General features: G+C 49.6%; 1 protein-coding gene across 2 annotated transcripts in view; it reads left to right on the top strand.

The window, feature by feature from the left end:
* Nucleotides 1–18391, top strand: part of LOC139749040 (LIM/homeobox protein Awh-like) — a 47021-nt gene that overhangs the window by 23906 nt on the left and 4724 nt on the right. For both annotated transcript variants that reach the window (XM_071662439.1, XM_071662438.1), the window contains exons 4-5: nucleotides 8516–8733; nucleotides 8995–9249. In XM_071662439.1, the coding sequence (XP_071518540.1) occupies nucleotides 8516–8733; nucleotides 8995–9249 (473 nt within the window). The remainder of the gene's footprint in view (nucleotides 1–8515; nucleotides 8734–8994; nucleotides 9250–18391) is intronic.

Here is an 18391-nt window from a genome sequence, read left to right as displayed (position 1 = left end):
TCTCCCGACCTCTTTACCCTCCTTCCCTGTCTCTCACTCCTCTGCCGGTCTCTTGTCTCTCTGCTCCTCCTGCTTTCCCCATCATGTGCAGTATCTCGTTAGTGAGGCAGTCACAAGTGGCTCGCTGCCTTGCCTCTCCTCCTCCTCATCTTCTCCTCTTCTCCTCATATTCCATGTTCGTCCCTCGCCCTCGGTAATCCCTCTTAACCCGCCTGCGTCTACCTCTTTCGTATTCCTCCGGGTGCTCGTGCCTTGCCTGCCTCCTCCTCCTCCCTTCCTCCTCCCTCCGTCTCCCCTCTCTCTCTCTCTCTCTCTCTCTCTCTCTCTCTCTCTCTCTCTCTCTCTCCCCTCGGTGAACTCAAGCTTTTCTGGAATACATTTTCGTGCCACAAGTCATCGCTCATTGGCGACGCGAGCTCCCCCCCCCCCCCAGTCGCTCGATCCTTATCGGAACCTGTTCGAACGACCCTACCTTGATCCACCACCACACCCCCTCCCCCCCACACCAGAGGAAGGATCTCTCTCTCTCTCTCTCTCTCTCTCTCTCTCTCTCTCTCTCTCTCTCTCTCTCTCTCTCTCTCCCTCTCTCTCTCTCTCTCTCTCTCTCTCGCCGCGTCAATCCACATGCCTGTCCTCCATCAATCACATTGTGCCCTACATCGGCTTCACACGAACGCCGTGCCGTCTGACGAAGGCTCGCGTTGCACGGGTTTTCGGCGGTACGGAGACACGGGGGTAGAGAGAGAGAGAGAGAGAGAGAGAGAGAGAGAGAGAGAGAGAGAGAGAGAGAGAGAGGAAAATAAGAAAAACAACGCGAAACGCTGTGAAAGAGAGTGCGTGCGCGCGCGTGTGTGTGTGTGTGTGTGGTAGGTGGGGAAAGGGGATGGGAGGGGATGTGGGAGTCAGTGGGGAGGGAGGGGAGGAGGGAAGAAATGACGTTACGGAAGAAACAAAAAGGTTAACAAGAGGAAAATATTCAATTGTCTTCCCGTGCTGATACCACATACAAATTGTACGAGCGGTGGGCCTTGGGGGACGGAGAGGGTAGAGTCTCCTGCTGTCGTCCTAGCCTCTCCGTTCCTCCTCCTCCTCCTTCTCCTCCCGAAGGCTGAAGGAGGCGCACCGGTCTGCACTTGCTGTGGGCGTTGTTGATAAGTGGTGTGCTCTGTGAGGTGGTTCGCTACCTAGATCATTCGCCGGACTCGCGTAATGGCGCGTGTTCAACGCAGCGATCTGTTTCTATAGTGCAACACTCAACTCAATTTACCCTAATCAGTATATATATATTTTTTTTTTTTTTTTTTTTTTTTTTTTTTTTTTTTTTTATACTATTCACCATTTCCCGCGTTAGCGAGGTAGTGTTAAGAACAGAGGACTGGGCCTCTGAGGGAATATCCTCACCTGGCCCCCTTCACTGTTCCTTCTTTTGGAAATTGAAAAAAAAAAAGAGGGGAGGATTTCCAGCCCCCCGCTCCCTCCCCTTTTAGTCGCCTTCTACGACACGCAGGGAATACGTGGGAAGTATTCTTTCTCCCCTATCCCCAGGGATATATATATATATATATATATATATATATATATATATATATATATATATATATATATATATATATATATATATATATATATCACGTAAAGTATTACCCAGATATAAAAGTTCGGGGAAACTGAATCAAACAACTCATATATAAGTGCTATACAAGTAAGAACTTGTACGATCTCATCAAAATTCTCGAGGAAATGACAATATCGAGAGAGAGAGAGAGAGAGAGAGAGAGAGAGAGAGAGAGAGAGAGAGAGAGAGAGAGAGAAATCATCGGAAGATTCGCCTAATCAGTTTGTAAATCCGGTTAATAAAACCTTATTAGTTCGGAAGTGAGACGCTAAACTAATCAGGCAGTTCCCTCATCAGCAACCGTAATTCATGACAACTTTTTCCTTCTTGTGTCTTCTTCCTATCATACATATGGCCTCTCTTAGGTACACCATATACGGTATATTTACTGTGGACGGCGTAACAGAAATATATATATATTTATAGAAATAAAAAGAGCGTGGTTGAGAGAGCAGAAGAGGGTGTTTTGAAATGGTTTGGGCACATGGAGAGAATGAGTGAGGAAAGATTGACCAAGAGGATATATGTGTCGGAGGTGGAGGGAACGAGGAGAAGAGGGAGACCAAATTGGAGGTGGAAAGATGGAGTGAAAAAGATTTTGTGTGATCGGGGCCTGAACATGCAGGAGGGTGAAAGGAGGGCAAGGAATAGAGTGAATTGGAGCGATGTGGTATACAGGGGTTGACGTGCTGTCAGTGGATTGAATCAAGGCATGTGAAGCGTCTGGGGTAAACCATGGAAAGCTGTGTAGGTATGTATATTTGCGTGTGTGGACGTGTGTATGTACGTGTGTATGGGGGTTGGGCCATTTCTTTCGTCTGTTTCCTTGCGCTACCTCGCAAACGCGGGAGACAGCGACAAAGTATAAAAAAAAAAAAAAAAAAAAAAATATATATATATATATATATATATATATATATATATATATATATATATATATATATATATATATATATATATTGGAAAGGATCACAACTGAGCGTGTGATCAAAGATATCCTTATGAGTCCGCAGGCAAATGAAACACGATAAGTTCCCAAGCGCACTTTCGTGTAATAATCACATCATCAGGGGAAATCCAAAAAAGATATATTACAGTCAGTTGATATAAAACGAAGAGACGTAGCTAGGACGCCATCTGGTAAACAAATGGAGTAATAGGAATATATATATATATATATATATATATATATATATATATATATATATATATATATATATATATATATATATATGAATGAACAAGAGAGGAAGGTTACCATCAGGTTTTTGCTGTGAAACATGACAAGTCGGAGCTTGAGTGTGAATGGAGAGAACCTGGAAGAAGACGAGTTCTGTGTATACTTAAGAGTGGACACGCCAGCGAATGGAGCCATGGGAGCTGAGTTGACTTCATGGGGTGGATGAGGTCGCTATGGTCTTGCGTCCACTGAGCAGTGCCGACGGTGATGAATGGAATGCGAGGCATGGGGACCCTCTGAGGACAATACGTTGTGTGAGGAGTGTTGACCGAGTAAGAAATGTTAGGCTTAGAGGCATGGCAGTCAGTGAGGCGGGACGGAAGGCCTGAAGAAGTTGCACTGGAATGGTTTGGACAGATGGAGGGAATGAGGAGTGGATGGCTAAGGAGGCAGACGTATCAGATGCTGAAGGAACTTTTAAGGCAAATGGGGGAAGCCAAAAGTACGAGGTGGAAGGCTGGAGTGAGAGATGCTTTTGAGTGAAAGAAGCCTGAGCATGCCAGAGGGGGAGGATATGCTTAGGATGGAACGAATTGGAGAGTTGTGGTATACAGGGGACGACGTGCTACCACTGAGCTGAAACAGGGCATGTAAAGCGGCCCTAATACACAGATGGTGATTAAAATCTTTCCACCATATCAAATCTCTCGCTAACACAACTCTTTAACCACTCCTCTCCGTCCTCTGTGGTGTTGCTCGCCAACTGTTTTGCTCTCTAGGTATCATTATTCAGGCCAGCGCTCTCCTGAGTTGTCTTGAAGACCCTTGACCCGCCGCCTGACTGCCCCTTTCCCATAGTTTGTGTGTGGACACCAGCCACACGAGGATTAGGTCTTTAATGATGCTTCCCTTTCTCCAACAGCAAACCAGTGGAGTTCTCTTTCATTCCTTCTCATGACCCACTCACTTCCAGGAATCAGGTGTTCCAGCACCCAAGGAGATCAGGTTAAATTCCTCCACATTCTTTTCCTGATCTTCCTCAGATTAGGGCATAGTTAAACCCGTGATACACACACACACACACACACACACACACACACACACACACACACACACACACATATATATATATAAATATATATATATATATATATATATATATATATATATATATATATATATATATATATATATATATATATATGGTCATATAGATGGTTTTCACTCGTAGTTTAACCACATGGGTAGTGGCCATCAGGCACCAGGGCTAGGCACGAATTAAGTAGTGCTCCAGCAGGTACTGGGGCGCGGAGCATATTGGTAGCGCCCTAATAGGCACAGGCGCTAAGGACCCAACAACCTCTAAAACTAAGGATACATGGGTGGCAGCGCCCCAGCAGGTAGTGGGGGCCAGGAACACTGGGTAGCAGCGCTTCAGCAGGCAGTGGAGGCCAGGAACACATGGGTAGCGGCGCCCCAGCAGGCAGTGGGGGCCAAGAACACTGGGTAGCAGCGCTCCAGCAGGCAGTGGAGGCCAGGAACACTGGGTAGCAGCGCCCCAGCAGGCAGTGGAGGCCAGGAATACATGGGTGGCAGCGCCCCAGCAGGCAGTGGGGGCCAGGAACACTGGGTATCAGCGCCCCAGCAGGCAGTGGGGACCAGGAACACTGGGTAGCAGCGCTCCAGCAGGAGTGGGGGCCAGGAACACTGGGTAGCAGCGCCCCAGCAGGCAGTAGGGACCAGGAACACATGGGTAGCAGCGCCCCAGCAGGCAGCGAGGCTCAGGGAGGAGAGGGATAACCGGATGCCGTCGGGTGTTGCGATTCGTTAGGTTCATCTGGACGGAGGGGAGTGAGGAAGGACTATTGGATTAACCCGACCCAGGGACGTGGCAGGAGGGAGACGGGCTGGCGAGGCAGCCGACGCCGGCGGAACGGGAGGGGGGATGTGTACCAGACGGCTGAACAGATGAAGGAAACGGGGAAGGACGAGACTAGAGGATGAGGCCGACAGATGCAGAGAGGGTAATGCTACGGACAGAATGGAGCAATACAACGAGGCGATACGGAAGACGCGAGACGAGCACGATACAAGTAACGGCTTTGGAGAGGGAATGGCATCATAAGGATAAACAAAGGTTAATTAACATCTAATCAGTGATAAATTAAGACCAATTCGGGAGGAACGCCCAAATCTGAATGAGAAAGAATTGGATCAACGTATCATACGCAGGTTAAGATGATGTTCGTAAGACACAATAATGACACAATAAACACGTACGCTGGGAATATATATATATATATATATATATATATATATATATATATATATATATATATATATATATATATATATATATATATACATATATATCGTATTGTATGTCATGTTGCCCAAGTTCACCATCCCATACGTTTTACACAAAACGGAGAAATGTAAACAATCATGGAGAGGCGTCTGTCACGTCAACAAAACCAACTCCTCAATACCGTGTACCTGGCGTCCTCACGTACGGTGTTCCAGGTGAGTGACGTCCTGCACAGCACATTTCGAGAATCACACCTTGACTACGACGGCCGGGCCTTCACACTGAGCTGTGTGTGTGTGTGTGTGTGTGTGTGTGTGTGGAGGGGGGGGGGGAGACGGTCAGTCTGAAGCCAGGTCGTCACACTCATAATTCGCACCCAAGTGGTCGCTGTGCTCAAGGGGGTGTTACGGCGCGCGCCCGTGTACCGTCGCGTTCAGTGCCACGGTTAAGAATGTGGCTTGTTGCCTGTGTCGCGTGGTTGGGGCGTTGGCCACACTTGTCGTGGTTGTCACGCAGTTGACGGGCACGGCGTCAAGCGTTGGCCACACTTGTCGCGGTGCCACGCAGTTGACGGGCACGGCGTCAAGCGTTGGCCACACTTGTCGTGGTTGTCACGCAGTCGACGGGCACGGCGTCAAGCGTTGGCCACACTTGTCGCGGTGTCACGCAGTCGACGGGCGCGGCGTCAAGCGTTGGCCACACTTGTCGCGGTGCCACGCAGTCGACGGGCACGGCGTCAAGCGTTGGCCACACTTGTCGCGGTGCCACGCAGTCGACGGGCACGGCGTCAAGCGTTGGCCACACTTGTCGCGGTGCCACGCAGTCGACGGGCACGGCGTCAAGCGTTGGCCACACTTGTCGCGGTGTCACGCAGTCGACGGGCACGGCGTCAAGCGTTGGCCACACTTGTCGCGGTGCCACGCAGTCGACGGGCGCGGCGTCAAGCGTTGGCCACACTTGTCGCGGTGCCACGCAGTCGACGGGCACGGCGTCAAGCGTTGGCCACACTTGTCGCGGTGCCACGCAGTCGACGGGCGCGGCGTCAAGCGTTGGCCACACTTGTCGCGGTGCCACGCAGTTGACGGGCAAGGCACACAGACCTCGACATTTTTCACGGAGCAAATCTTGTTTATTGTTCCGGGGATAAAAACTCCCGTCATCCAATTATGTCACAAATCACAACATCAAACAGGCCCCCCGAGGGCGGCGGAGCGGGGCCCGCTGCTGATCCAATAGTCGCTGACAAGGAACACCGCCCTCTTCATTACGACGGCCTGGCGAGGGGGGTGCGCTGGGTGGGTAGGGCGGCGGAGCCTGGTCTAGGCCAGGGGGTGAGGGCTACGTGAAGTGTCCCGTGTAACCTGAGCCAGGTGTGTGTGTGTGTGTGTGTGTGTGTGTGTGTGTGAGAGAGAGAGAGAGAGAGAGAGAGAGAGAGAGAGAGAGAGAGAGAGAGAGAGAGAGAGAGGTGTCCCTCAGGGCAGCGTCGTGTCACCGTCGCACTTTAAGTACTAACGCAGCGGACGCGAGCAAGGGCGTCATATATTTTTTTTTCTTACGCAGGCGTAAACGCCAACAACAGATAGTTTTACGTCTCCAAGTGCGACGCGTATCCCCGAACACACACGTCCACTTAGTACAGTCATGGGGGCATTCGGCCAGACTCGACAGCTTCCAAAGATATGAGAGAAATCTAAGATAAACAAAAAAAAAAAAAAAATTCACCATTGTGGCCCTCAGGGAGACTTACATTCAGGTATAAAGCCACACAGGGTGACCGTATGACGCACCAGAAGAGCTGGTAGAATCCCGGAGGCCACAAACACACACACTAACATCTGGGAGTAGAACACGTTAACCAACAGAACCCCACAAGGTAAAGCAACCCCCTGACTATCCATGCCATATTCATCCCTGTCGGAATCTGGCACCTACGACAGGCGGGCAGTAGTTACACCTGGCAGAGGTTACGATCCTTCCACCACTCCCCTGCTTCTCAGTACCTCAAAACACCTCGCCTCCTGAAGCTACAGAGACGTGCAAGACAAGGACTCAACCAATTCGTCACGAATACGTCGACGTGGAAAATGCAGAACATCGTCGACTCGGGATAAAACCAGCGGGTACGTACATACTTAAGGGCGAGCAATGCCCTAAGAAGTACGGCAGAAGACGAACGAAGAAACGAACAGACATATTCGTAAGACATGGACGGTACCTCCTAGATGGTATACACACAAATGGTTCCTACGGAGCCTAAATACCTGAGGAGAGGCTCCAATCATTATAGCCGAGGAAACTGCCTCGCTCAACCAACCAATAAGATCGCAACACAAACCCTCTGTGCTCTGCCTAAGGTATAATTGATAAGGCACCATAAATACGTATGCAGCAAACCACTGCAGTGTATATACCCTACACCATACACCTCTGCACAATCTGTCATCTATATCTCGACAGTATCTTCCCCTGTCTAACCCCTCTCTTCCTCCCCTCCCCCTCCCCCTAGCGACTCAATTAAGAACGAAAAAAAAAAAAATGGGGGAGGGTTGCCAGGTGAACCACAGGTGGCTCCAGCGAGCCCCCTCTTCTTCTGCCAGTTCACTGATGAACTAACATATTCCAGTGACTGTCGTCATTTTTTTTTTGACCAGCAGCTGTCTGCAGCTCAGCCTGTTTACCCCAAACTACTGTCTAGCGTCCTAGACCTGAGGTTCGTCACAAGGGGCTATATAACCCTCTGGTAAACTCGTTGTACTGCGCATATCAAAGTTTATTCCCGTGTTGCAATTCCTCAACGAAATGAATGCGTTCAATTTACAAAACCCTAATATCTTCGTGACAGAACCTTAAGCTGCCTCACAATCATCTCCCTGACAGATCCTCATGCTGCCTCACACAACAGTCTTTTCCTCATAGAACTTCAGACTGCCTCACTCTCCCTGACAGAACCTCAGGCCGCCTCATCACATCATCTCCCTCACGGAACCCCTTGCCGCTTCACATCACAGTCTCTCCCTCACAGAACCTCAGTCCGCCTCACATCACAGTCTCTCCCTCACAGAACCTCAGGCCGCCTCACATCACAGTCTCTCCCTCACAGAACCTCAGTCCGCCTCACATCGCAGTCTTTCCCTCACAGAACCTCAGGCCGCCTCACATCACAATCTCTCCCTCACAGAACCTCAGTCCGCCTCACATCACAGTCTCTCCCTCACAGAACCTCAGGCCGCCTCACATCGCAGTCTCTCCCTCACAGAACCTCAGGCCGCCTCACATCACAGTCTCTCCCTCACAGAACCTCAGGCCGCCTCACATCACAGTCTCTCCCTCACAGAACCTCGGGCCGCCTCACATCACAGTCTCTCCCTCACAGAACCTCAGGCCGCCTCACATCACAGTCTCTCCCCGACAGGAACTTCGGCGCGAGGTGCGCCAAGTGTTGCCGCAGCATCGGTGCAGCAGACTGGGTGCGACGCGCCCGGGACCGCGTCTACCACTTGGCCTGCTTCGCCTGCGACGCCTGCAAGCGGCAGCTCAGCACGGGCGAGGAGTTCGCCCTCCACGACAGCCGCGTCCTCTGCAAGCAACACTACCTCGAGTCCATCGAGGGCGGCGCCTCCAGCAACGACGGTAAGTGTCCTGGATTCACCAGTGAACACACATCAAATGTCTTGACAGATTCTATACAATGGTTCTATACAGAAATTCACTAAAAAATCAGCTACGAAAAAAAGAAAAGAAAAGAACGCTACATCAAATATACACTATGTAAACTCCATTTTCTGATATCATAGAACACGCGCGTCTCGGTTGAGTATATTGCGACACTAACGTTTCGGGATCAGACTTAACTGGTGCGTGACACTGGCACGCCCGTTGTGGCTCCGACAGAGAGCGACGGGAGCGGCAAGGTCAAGAGCAAGCGGGTGCGCACCACCTTCTCCGACGAGCAGCTGCAGGTCCTCCAGGCCAACTTCCAGATCGACTCCAACCCCGACGGGCAGGACCTGGAGAGGATCGCCCAGATCACCGGCCTCAGCAAGCGGGTGACGCAGGTCTGGTTCCAGAACAACCGCGCCCGACAGAAGAAGTACATGACGCAGGGCAAGAGGCACCACGCGCCACCGCCGTCGGCCGTCGGGGCAGGTCAGTACGGTAGTGCACACACACATGGGGCTGCGGCATGACTTACGTAACGCTAGTGAGGTCATATACTCTCTCTCTCTCTCTCTCTCTCTCTCTCTCTCTCTCTCTCTCTCTCTCTCTCTCTCTCTCTCTTTCTCGGTGCCTTACGTTAAGCCTGGCACTCTACGAGACGCAATGATCTGCCATCCTCTGGCTACTTCGACGTAGCAAGGGGGCAGGCGGGGCGGGTCCTTCACAACTCCCCCTGCGTAAGCCTTGGCAACTCGGGCACGTTCATTTCCCAGACAACCTGAGCAGTCAAGTCATTTACATGACCCAGAGAACCTGCTTCGCCAGCGACAGGCCATCGACGACGGATCCTCGACCTTCTGGAAGACCCTCGTCCTCCACACACCTCCCTCCCCCGACCTGTTGTTCTTAGGACCACGATTACGTACTGACGCTCTTCATAAAGCTGACCCCGATGGACGCGCGCACGCGTGCGTGCGTGCGTGCGTGTGTGTGTGTGTGTGTGTGTGTGTGTGTGTGTGTGTCGAATGAGTACCTGGTTCTGGTGAGGTACAGCCACTGTGGCCTTCACCCTTCTCCATAAGCGACCTTTGCGACCGGTCACGGCACACATGGCTCCACATGAACGAAAGTGGTCCACTTGACTGGCGCCCTTAGCTTAGACAAGAGAGGACACCCACACTGGTTCCGATATGTGCCTGACCAGCACTAACGACGGTACGGCCAATCACCGGCTGACCCGAAGCTGAAAACGAAGACAAGGACTTATTGGTCGTGAAGCCTTGACCACCGCTAACGAGACAACCACCACTGCCCGCCAACCCTGACTACCACTAACGAGATAACAACCACTGGCTGGCAACCCTGACTACCACTAACGAGATAACAACCACTGGCTGGCAACCCTGACTACTACTAACGAGACAACAACCACTGGCTGGCAACCCTGACTACCACTAACGAGATAACAACCACTGGCTGCCAACCCTGACTACCACTAACGAGATAACAACCACTGGCTGGCAACCCTGACTACTACTAACGAGACTACCACCACTGGCTGGCAACCCTGACTACTACTAACGAGACAACAACCACTGGCTGGCAACCCTGACTACCACTAACGAGACAACCACCATTGGCTGCCAACCCTGACTACCACTAACGAGATAACAACCACTGGCTGGCAATCCTGACTACCACTAACGATATAACAACCTCTGGATGGCAATACTGACTACCACTAACAACCACCACTGGACCAATATCAACCCTGAACTACCACTAACAACCACCACTGGACCAATATCAACCCTGACTACCTACCACCTAACAACCACCACTGGACCAATATCAATCCTGAACTACCTACCACCTAACAACCACCACTGGACCAATATCAACCCTGAACTACCACTAACAACCACCACTGGACCAATATCAATCCTGAACTACCACTAACAACCACCACTGGACCAATATCAACCCTGACTACCTACCACCTAACCACCACCACTGGCCCGGTAACCTGGACTACCGCTGCAACAACCTGTCCTAACAATCCACAGGGGGGGGGGGGACATGTCAGTCAATCATTAGTCTACTGGTCCGAGGGGGGGAGGGGGGGGCAGCTATCTGAGCGATCTGGACCACCACAACAACATTCAGGGGGCTGACGGGAAATAAAACGGCACACACACACGCGAAACTTTCTGACGAGACGAAGAAGAAGAAAAAAAAAAAATCACACAATTTAGGTTCAATGTCTTTTAAAGAGAGCTGAACGATCGACTTCGATTCGTCGAGAGAGAGAGAGAGAGAGAGAGAGAGAGAGAGAGAGAGAGAGAGAGAGAGAGAGAGAGAGAGAGAGAGAGAGAGAGAATCGACTGACGTATCCTTCCATAAGTCTTGATCGTGTGTCCAGCAATTATTCCCCCATGGTGGGGCGGGGGTGAGGAGGGTGGGGGAGAGAAGCTCCCCCACCCTCCCCATACTCAGCCTCCCTCCCTCCATCCTTCTCCCATGGCAGAAGTCAAACACAAATCATTTTGCCGTCTACCGCAGATGGGCATCAACCTGTTGTAATATATATATATATATATATATATATATATATATATATATATATATATATATATATATATATATATATATATATATATATATATATATATTCCTATGAGTCCACGGGGAAAATGAAACATGAAAAGTTCCCAAGTGCACTTTCGTGTAATAATCACATCATTAGGGGAGACACATATATATATATTGATTCAGAGAGCAGCCGTCATGGAAAGGAGGGGGAAGATGGGGGGAGGGGGTCCGGTCCCCATGGTTGGACGAGTCCACACTGTACGGTTACAGGGGGAGGGGGGAAGAGGAGGAGGAGGAGGAGGAGGAGGAAGGGGAGTTGTAAAATATTAGCACCATTGTCGACCAGCCTTGCCACCTGCTGGCTGTAGTCAAAACCATCTCATTACTGTATTCCAACACCCCAGACTCCCCCTTCCCTACTTACGCTCCCACACTTAAACTACTACACGTCGTACTTAGCTACGACACTATCACATGTCGTACTTATCTACTACACTACCACATGCCGTACTTAACTACGACACTACCATATGCCGTACTTAACTACCACACTACCACATACTACCACACTCCACCGCGTCACAACCATACGCCACGACCACACTGCCATACTCCACCACAGCACTACCGCACTCCGCGATCCCTCTACCACACCACCACACACCATACTACCACACTCCACCACCACCACACTTCCGTGTACCACCACCACCACTATCACACTAACATACATGACTCCACCACAATACCATCATATTCCACCACCGCATAACCATAATCAACGACCACGCCACCATACTCCACCCAGAGCGCTACCACAATCCACCACAACACTGCCACACTATCATAATCCACCACATTCCACCAACACGATCACACCACACTCCACCGCCAGACCACTACCACAAGGCACCACCGCACTCTGCCACCAACACAACACACTACCACACACACACACACACACACACACACACACCTGATCTGAACGTCTCGCATTGTTTATCTTCGTTTGTCTCTTAAAATAAGGCATTATTTGCATTATATATATATAAATATATATATATATATATATATATATATATATATATATATATATATATATATAATGTTCCTATGAGTCCGTGGACTCATAGGAATATCTTGATCACGCGCAAAATTGTGATCTTTACCAATATATATATATATATATATATATATATATATATATATATATATATATATATATATATATATATAGGTACTCGAGCCCTATATATTGATGGCCTTGGATGTGTACCTAGGTGGACAGGGCAGAGGGCTGGTGAAGGGAAGGAGTGGGTGGGGATGTGGGAGTAACCTCACCTCCCCTCGCCTGCCTGGGGATGCTGGGGATCATCTCCCCAGCTGAGTGATGGGTCATACCCCCCTCCCCTCCTCCCCAGGAAGCTGGGGGTGTTGTGGGATATGTGTGTGTGTGTGTGTGTGTGTGTGTGTGGGAAGGGGTGGAGGTGGTCACACCATGGGATACTGGGGCACATCACTGTCCTTCTCTGATGCCAGTGTTAGGAGGTACTTATGGACAGAGAGTGGGGGAAGGGGTGTGAGTAGAGAGTGGTGGTGGAGTATGGTTGTGTGTGTGTGTGTGTGTGTGTGTGTGTGTGTGTGTGTGTGTGTGTGTGTGTGTGTGTGTTTAACATCGAGGGCGAACAGCCACCTTCGTCAGCGTACGGCGGCGGGAGACAATACGACGCTGTCCAGGATCTGCCCTCCCCAAAAGGAGTCGAGCCCACCTTATCTTGCTCCTGTATGGAGAGCAGCCTCGAAGCTGCAGGAGCCCTATATAAGGGCTTCTGGGTTTTGATTATATATATATATATATATATATATATATATATATATATATATATATATATAGAGAGAGAGAGAGAGAGAGAGAGAGAGAGAGAGAGAGAGAGAGAGAGCAGAGCCATTGGCACACGTGGGAGCGAGTCTACCTTTCCTCCCACACGGCGATCTACCACAGCCCCAACACCTCACCACCACGTGCACTACGGATCATCACCCCTCCCCCCCATCCCCTACGCCTATCACCAACATCTCCCCCCTCCCCTCCTATCACCCACCTACCCCTCCTCCTCCTCCTCCTCCTCCTCCTCCCTAGCTTTCCCCCCCCCCACTCCTTCTTCATGACGTCACCACAACAAAGGTCACGTGACGAACTCCAACCTGTCGGGCCCCCTGGGCACGTGTCCGATGGCGACAGATCCTGCCGGGGGTGATCGATCAGTTTGTCGTCCCAGGCTTTTGCTGAAGATCAGAGGGATGGAGGAGGAGGGCGCAGACATTCCTGACGACGCAGTCGTGTGGTGGAAATGTGTGGTGAAAGGGGAGTGTTCTATACAGTGTGGTGAAAGGGGAGTGTTGTATACAGTGTGGTGAAAGGGGAGTGTTGTATACAGTGTGGTGAAAGGGGAGTGTTCTATACAGTGTGGTGAAAGGGGAGTGTTGTATACAGTGTGGTGAAAGGGGAGTGTTGTATACAGTGTGGTGAAAGGGGAGTGTTGTATACAGTGTGGTGAAAGGGGAGTGTTGTATACAGTGTGGTGAAAGGGGAGTGTTGTATACAGTGTGGTGAAAGGGAGTGTTGTATACAGTGTGGTGAAAGGGGAGTGTTGTATACAGTGTGGTGAAAGGGGAGTGTTGTATACAGTGTGGTGAAAGGGGAGTGTTGTATACAGTGTGGTGAAAGGGGAGTGTTGTATACAGTGTGGTGAAAGGGGAGTGTTGTAACTAGTGTGGTCAAAGGGGAGTGTTGTAACTAGTGTGGTCAAAGGGGAGTGTTGTAACTAGTGTGGTCAAAGGGTAGTGTTGTAACTAGTGGTCAAAGGGTAGTGTTGTAACTAGTGTGGTGAAAGGGGAGTGTTGTAACTAGTGTGGTCAGATGGGAGTGTTGTAACTAGTGTGGTCAAAGGGTAGTGTTGTAACTATTGTGGTCAGAGGGGAGTGTTGTAACTAGTGTGGTGAAAGGGTAGTGTTGTAACTAGGGTGGTCAAAGGGGAGTGTTGTACCTAGGGTGGTCAAAGGGGAGTGATGTAACTAGTGTGGTGAAAGGGTAGTGTTGTAACTAGGGTGGTCAAAGGGGAGTGTTGTACCTAGGGTGGTCAAAGGGGAGTGATGTAACTAGTGTGGTAAAATGGAAGTGTTGTACGTAGCACAACATTTATGACAAACTCTGAACAGTCCTGCATATGTTTCAAAAATTTCACAACAGATTGAGGAGGTAAACAACTTTTATACAACTTGTATAATCACTATCTTCACAACAGATTTAGGTGAATAACAACTTTCATACACCTTTGATTGTATCTGTTTTCACAACAGATTAAGGTGATAAATCTTTTTTTTATTTTATACAACTTGTATGGTAACTATTTTCACAACAGATTAAGGTGGTAAACAACTTTTATACAACTTACACACACACACACACACACACGCACACACACACACACACGGCATCGTAATCCATCTTCCTCCCTCTTGAAGCCTCAAGTAAAAATTGTCTGAAGACGATTGGTTGGTTGGTTGGTGGTTGGGTGGGTGAGTGGTTTGGTTAGTTGATTGGTTAGTTGGCTGATTGGTTGGTGGGTGGGTTGGTTGGTTGGTTAGTTGGCTGGTTGGTGGGTGGGTTGGTTGGCTGGTTGGTTGGCTGGTTGGTGGGTGGGTTGGTTGGCTGGTTGGTTGGCTGGTTGGTTAGTCCATTCGTTGGCTGGTTGGTTATATTTACCATCTTGACGGCCAGGGTTATTAAAGCCGTCAACCTTAGGTTATAACTACCAATCGAGAGACTTAAAGGCCCTCAGGTGATAAAGACAATTCTAAGGACCATATACATTCAAGTTGCATACATGGCTAAGGCAGCGTTCCATCGGTGGCTTAACCACTCTATAAGACGGCGGTACGACTTTTGGCCAAGATGGCTCGGTCTTTGACCTTTGAACCCTTAAAGGGTCAGATCAACAACCTAACCATTAGATCCGAAGGTCATATCGTCGTATTCAAGGATCCAAGCCTAAAACGGAGGAGTGTGCCATTTGAGGCACGACTTGATAAAATACTCACGTCCCCCCAGAATATTATCTCTTTTTCCCTTGAGCTAATCAACACAAGAGTTTCGTATTCATCTTTGCCGTAATGAGAAGGGGGGGGGGGACGCCTCCAAGTCCAACAGATCCGCCCCAACGAGGTGGACACACAATGGAACGTGCAGCATCAGACTGGCTGCGACAGACGCATGTATAATCAAACAGCTTATCTTCTTTGGTCAGTACGGTTTGCTTTATTAGGTTCGTCATATTCCCGTCAGTGAGTTGTGAGCCTTCAAGCCCATCGAGTAGGGAGGGACTCCGTGGGGGTGTTGTGGTCTTATGGTGATGACAGGCCAGGTAACAGACCACACCCAGTGGATTGTCTCAGGGGGAGCTGTGGCCCATATATTGATAACAGGTTCGTTAGCAGACCATATCTACTGCGGGCAAGTCTCTTAGGGGGGGTGTTGTGCTCCTACACTGATAGCAGGCCCGTTAACAGACCACGTGCACGGGCTGTCTCTCAAGGGCTGTCTGTGGCCCTACGCTGATAACAGGCCTGTTAACAGACCACATCCACAGTGTGTCTCTAGGGTGCTGTGGCCCTACACTGACAACAGGCAGCAATCAGCATCACACTTCTACCACGTTCGTCCACCTCCACAATTACCGACACACCACATCCCTCTCTGGAACTCCTGGCTTCAGTGGCCTTCCTCAGGCACCCATCTTTCCCCTACCCCACACTTTAACTGAAGTTCAGTGGTCCTGAAATCAAGTCGTGTCGTGGCTCACATGCCATCTTGGCTTTGCAACAGAAGCTTAAAGAAACGCTGGGAAGGCCCAGTGGTGGCGTCTTTTGGCTTGGATCCCAGGCAACCATTCTGATATCAGCCTGACTGAGGCACGTGATTTCCCCCCGCAGTTGTGTACTTTTAACCTCTTTGGTGGGTGTGAAGGCCTGGTCTTTTAAAGGCCTGGTTAATGGCCAGGTTAAGATGGTATCACCATCGCATCACTGTTTTCGAGGGTCGTGCCATCGTGTTCCAAGGGTCGTCCTATCGTGTTCAAGGGTCGTACCATTGTGTTCCAGGCTCGTCCCATTGAGTTCAAGGGTCGTCCCACTGTGTTCCAAGGGTCGTATCATTGTGTTCAAGGGTCGTCCCACTGTGTTCCAAGGGTCGTATCATTGTGTTCAAGGGTCATCCCACTGTGTTCCAAGGGTCGTACCACTGTGTTCCAGGGTCGTCCCATTGAGTTCCAGGGTCGTCCCACCGTGTTACAAGGGTCGCATCATAGTGTTCAAGGGTCGTCCTATCGTGTTCGAGGGTCGTACCATTGTGCTCCAGGGTTTGTACTGTCGTGCTCAGGGGGTCGTACCCACCGTGCTCAAGGGACGACCACGGCAGACGGCGAATGGAGGTATATATTTGGCCCGACGTGTCGATAAATACCAACCACCCAGCCACACGGGCAGGCTCATGAATACAGCCAGCATCCTCCATACTCAGCTCTGTAGCCATTACTGTCTTACAGAGCAAAACCCATTGGCTACCATTACTGTCTTACAGAGCAAAACCCATTGGCTACCATTACTGTCTTACAGAGCAAAACCCATTGGCTACCATTACTGTCTTACAGAGCAAACACCATTGGCTACCATTACTGTCTTACAGAGCAAAACCCATTGGCTACCATTACTGTCTTACAGAGCAAAACCCATTGGCTACCATTACTGTCTTACAGAGCAAACACCATTGGCTACCATTACTGTCTTACAGAGCAAACACCACTGGCTGCCATTACTGTCTTACAGAGCAAAACCCATTGGCTACCATTACTGTCTTACAGAGCAAATACCACTGGCTACCATTACTGTCTTACAGAGCAAAACCCATTGGCTACCATTACTGTCTTACAGAGCAAATACCATCCAACGTTCTGACAAGACCTTTATGCGTTCTTCCCTTATCACGCGCTCACACACACCACCCTCCTCCAGCCCGCCCGCCTCTCTCTCTCTCTCCCACACACACCATCCCTCTTCACAAACTACGGACAGCACAGCTTCCCAGCGATTTATCAGAGCATGTTTATTGACAGTGAATATCTTACAGCGCGCCGTGACAACCCCCGCGACTCAGGTCTGGCTTCCGTGGGGACTTGCGGTCGTAATAGTCGAGGATGAAACTTAGTTGATCGAGTTATAAGCCCCGTGGGACAGCTTTGCTGGGGTCCCCAGCGCTCCTAGCCGGCGCCCGCCCTCCCTCTCTCCCCCCATGGGGCGCTGCCACGCCCCTTTCTGCTAGCTCAGACTGTGGCTTCTTTTTATATATATATATATATTTATATTCTGTTAGTCTATCGCCCCGATCTGAATCCGTTTAAGGGGGATTTTATACGTGTCGGGAGGGATGATGTGAGGCCGCGTGTGCGTCCATGATCACAGCGTAATATGAGTGTAGGATTACTTTATACACGGGGGTGGGGTGGGGTCGAGCGGGCGGACGTGTGCTCTTAATGAGGAAGATCTGGCCAAAGGTCTCCTGCAGACTAGATATACTGTTTGTGATCAAAGGATTATCATTTCAAGTGTAATTTGAGTTTACCTGGTCTTCGTTTGAAGCAGACGATTTTTCATGATTAGGATATATGCATATATATATATATATATATATATATATATATATATATATATATATATATATATATGTGTGTGTGTGTGTGTGTGTGTGTGTGTGTGTGTGTGTGTGTAAAGCTAATGCATTACCACGCATCTGTTTTAGAACTTTTATCAAACGCTTCCCATCAGCAAGCACCTAGACCAGAACTCTTGCACCGAACCATCTACTCAAAGACACAGGTGTGGAGATTTTTAAACAGCAAATGATCTATTATTCATTTGGTCTTGTAAATAATGAGACAAATTGTAGTACTCGTCTATGATAAAGCTATAGCGATGCTCCCGTTTG

Source organism: Panulirus ornatus, chromosome 6, assembly GCF_036320965.1.
Source record: "Panulirus ornatus isolate Po-2019 chromosome 6, ASM3632096v1, whole genome shotgun sequence".
Lineage (NCBI taxonomy): Eukaryota > Metazoa > Arthropoda > Malacostraca > Decapoda > Palinuridae > Panulirus > Panulirus ornatus.
This window is presented reverse-complemented; position numbering and strand designations above follow the sequence as displayed.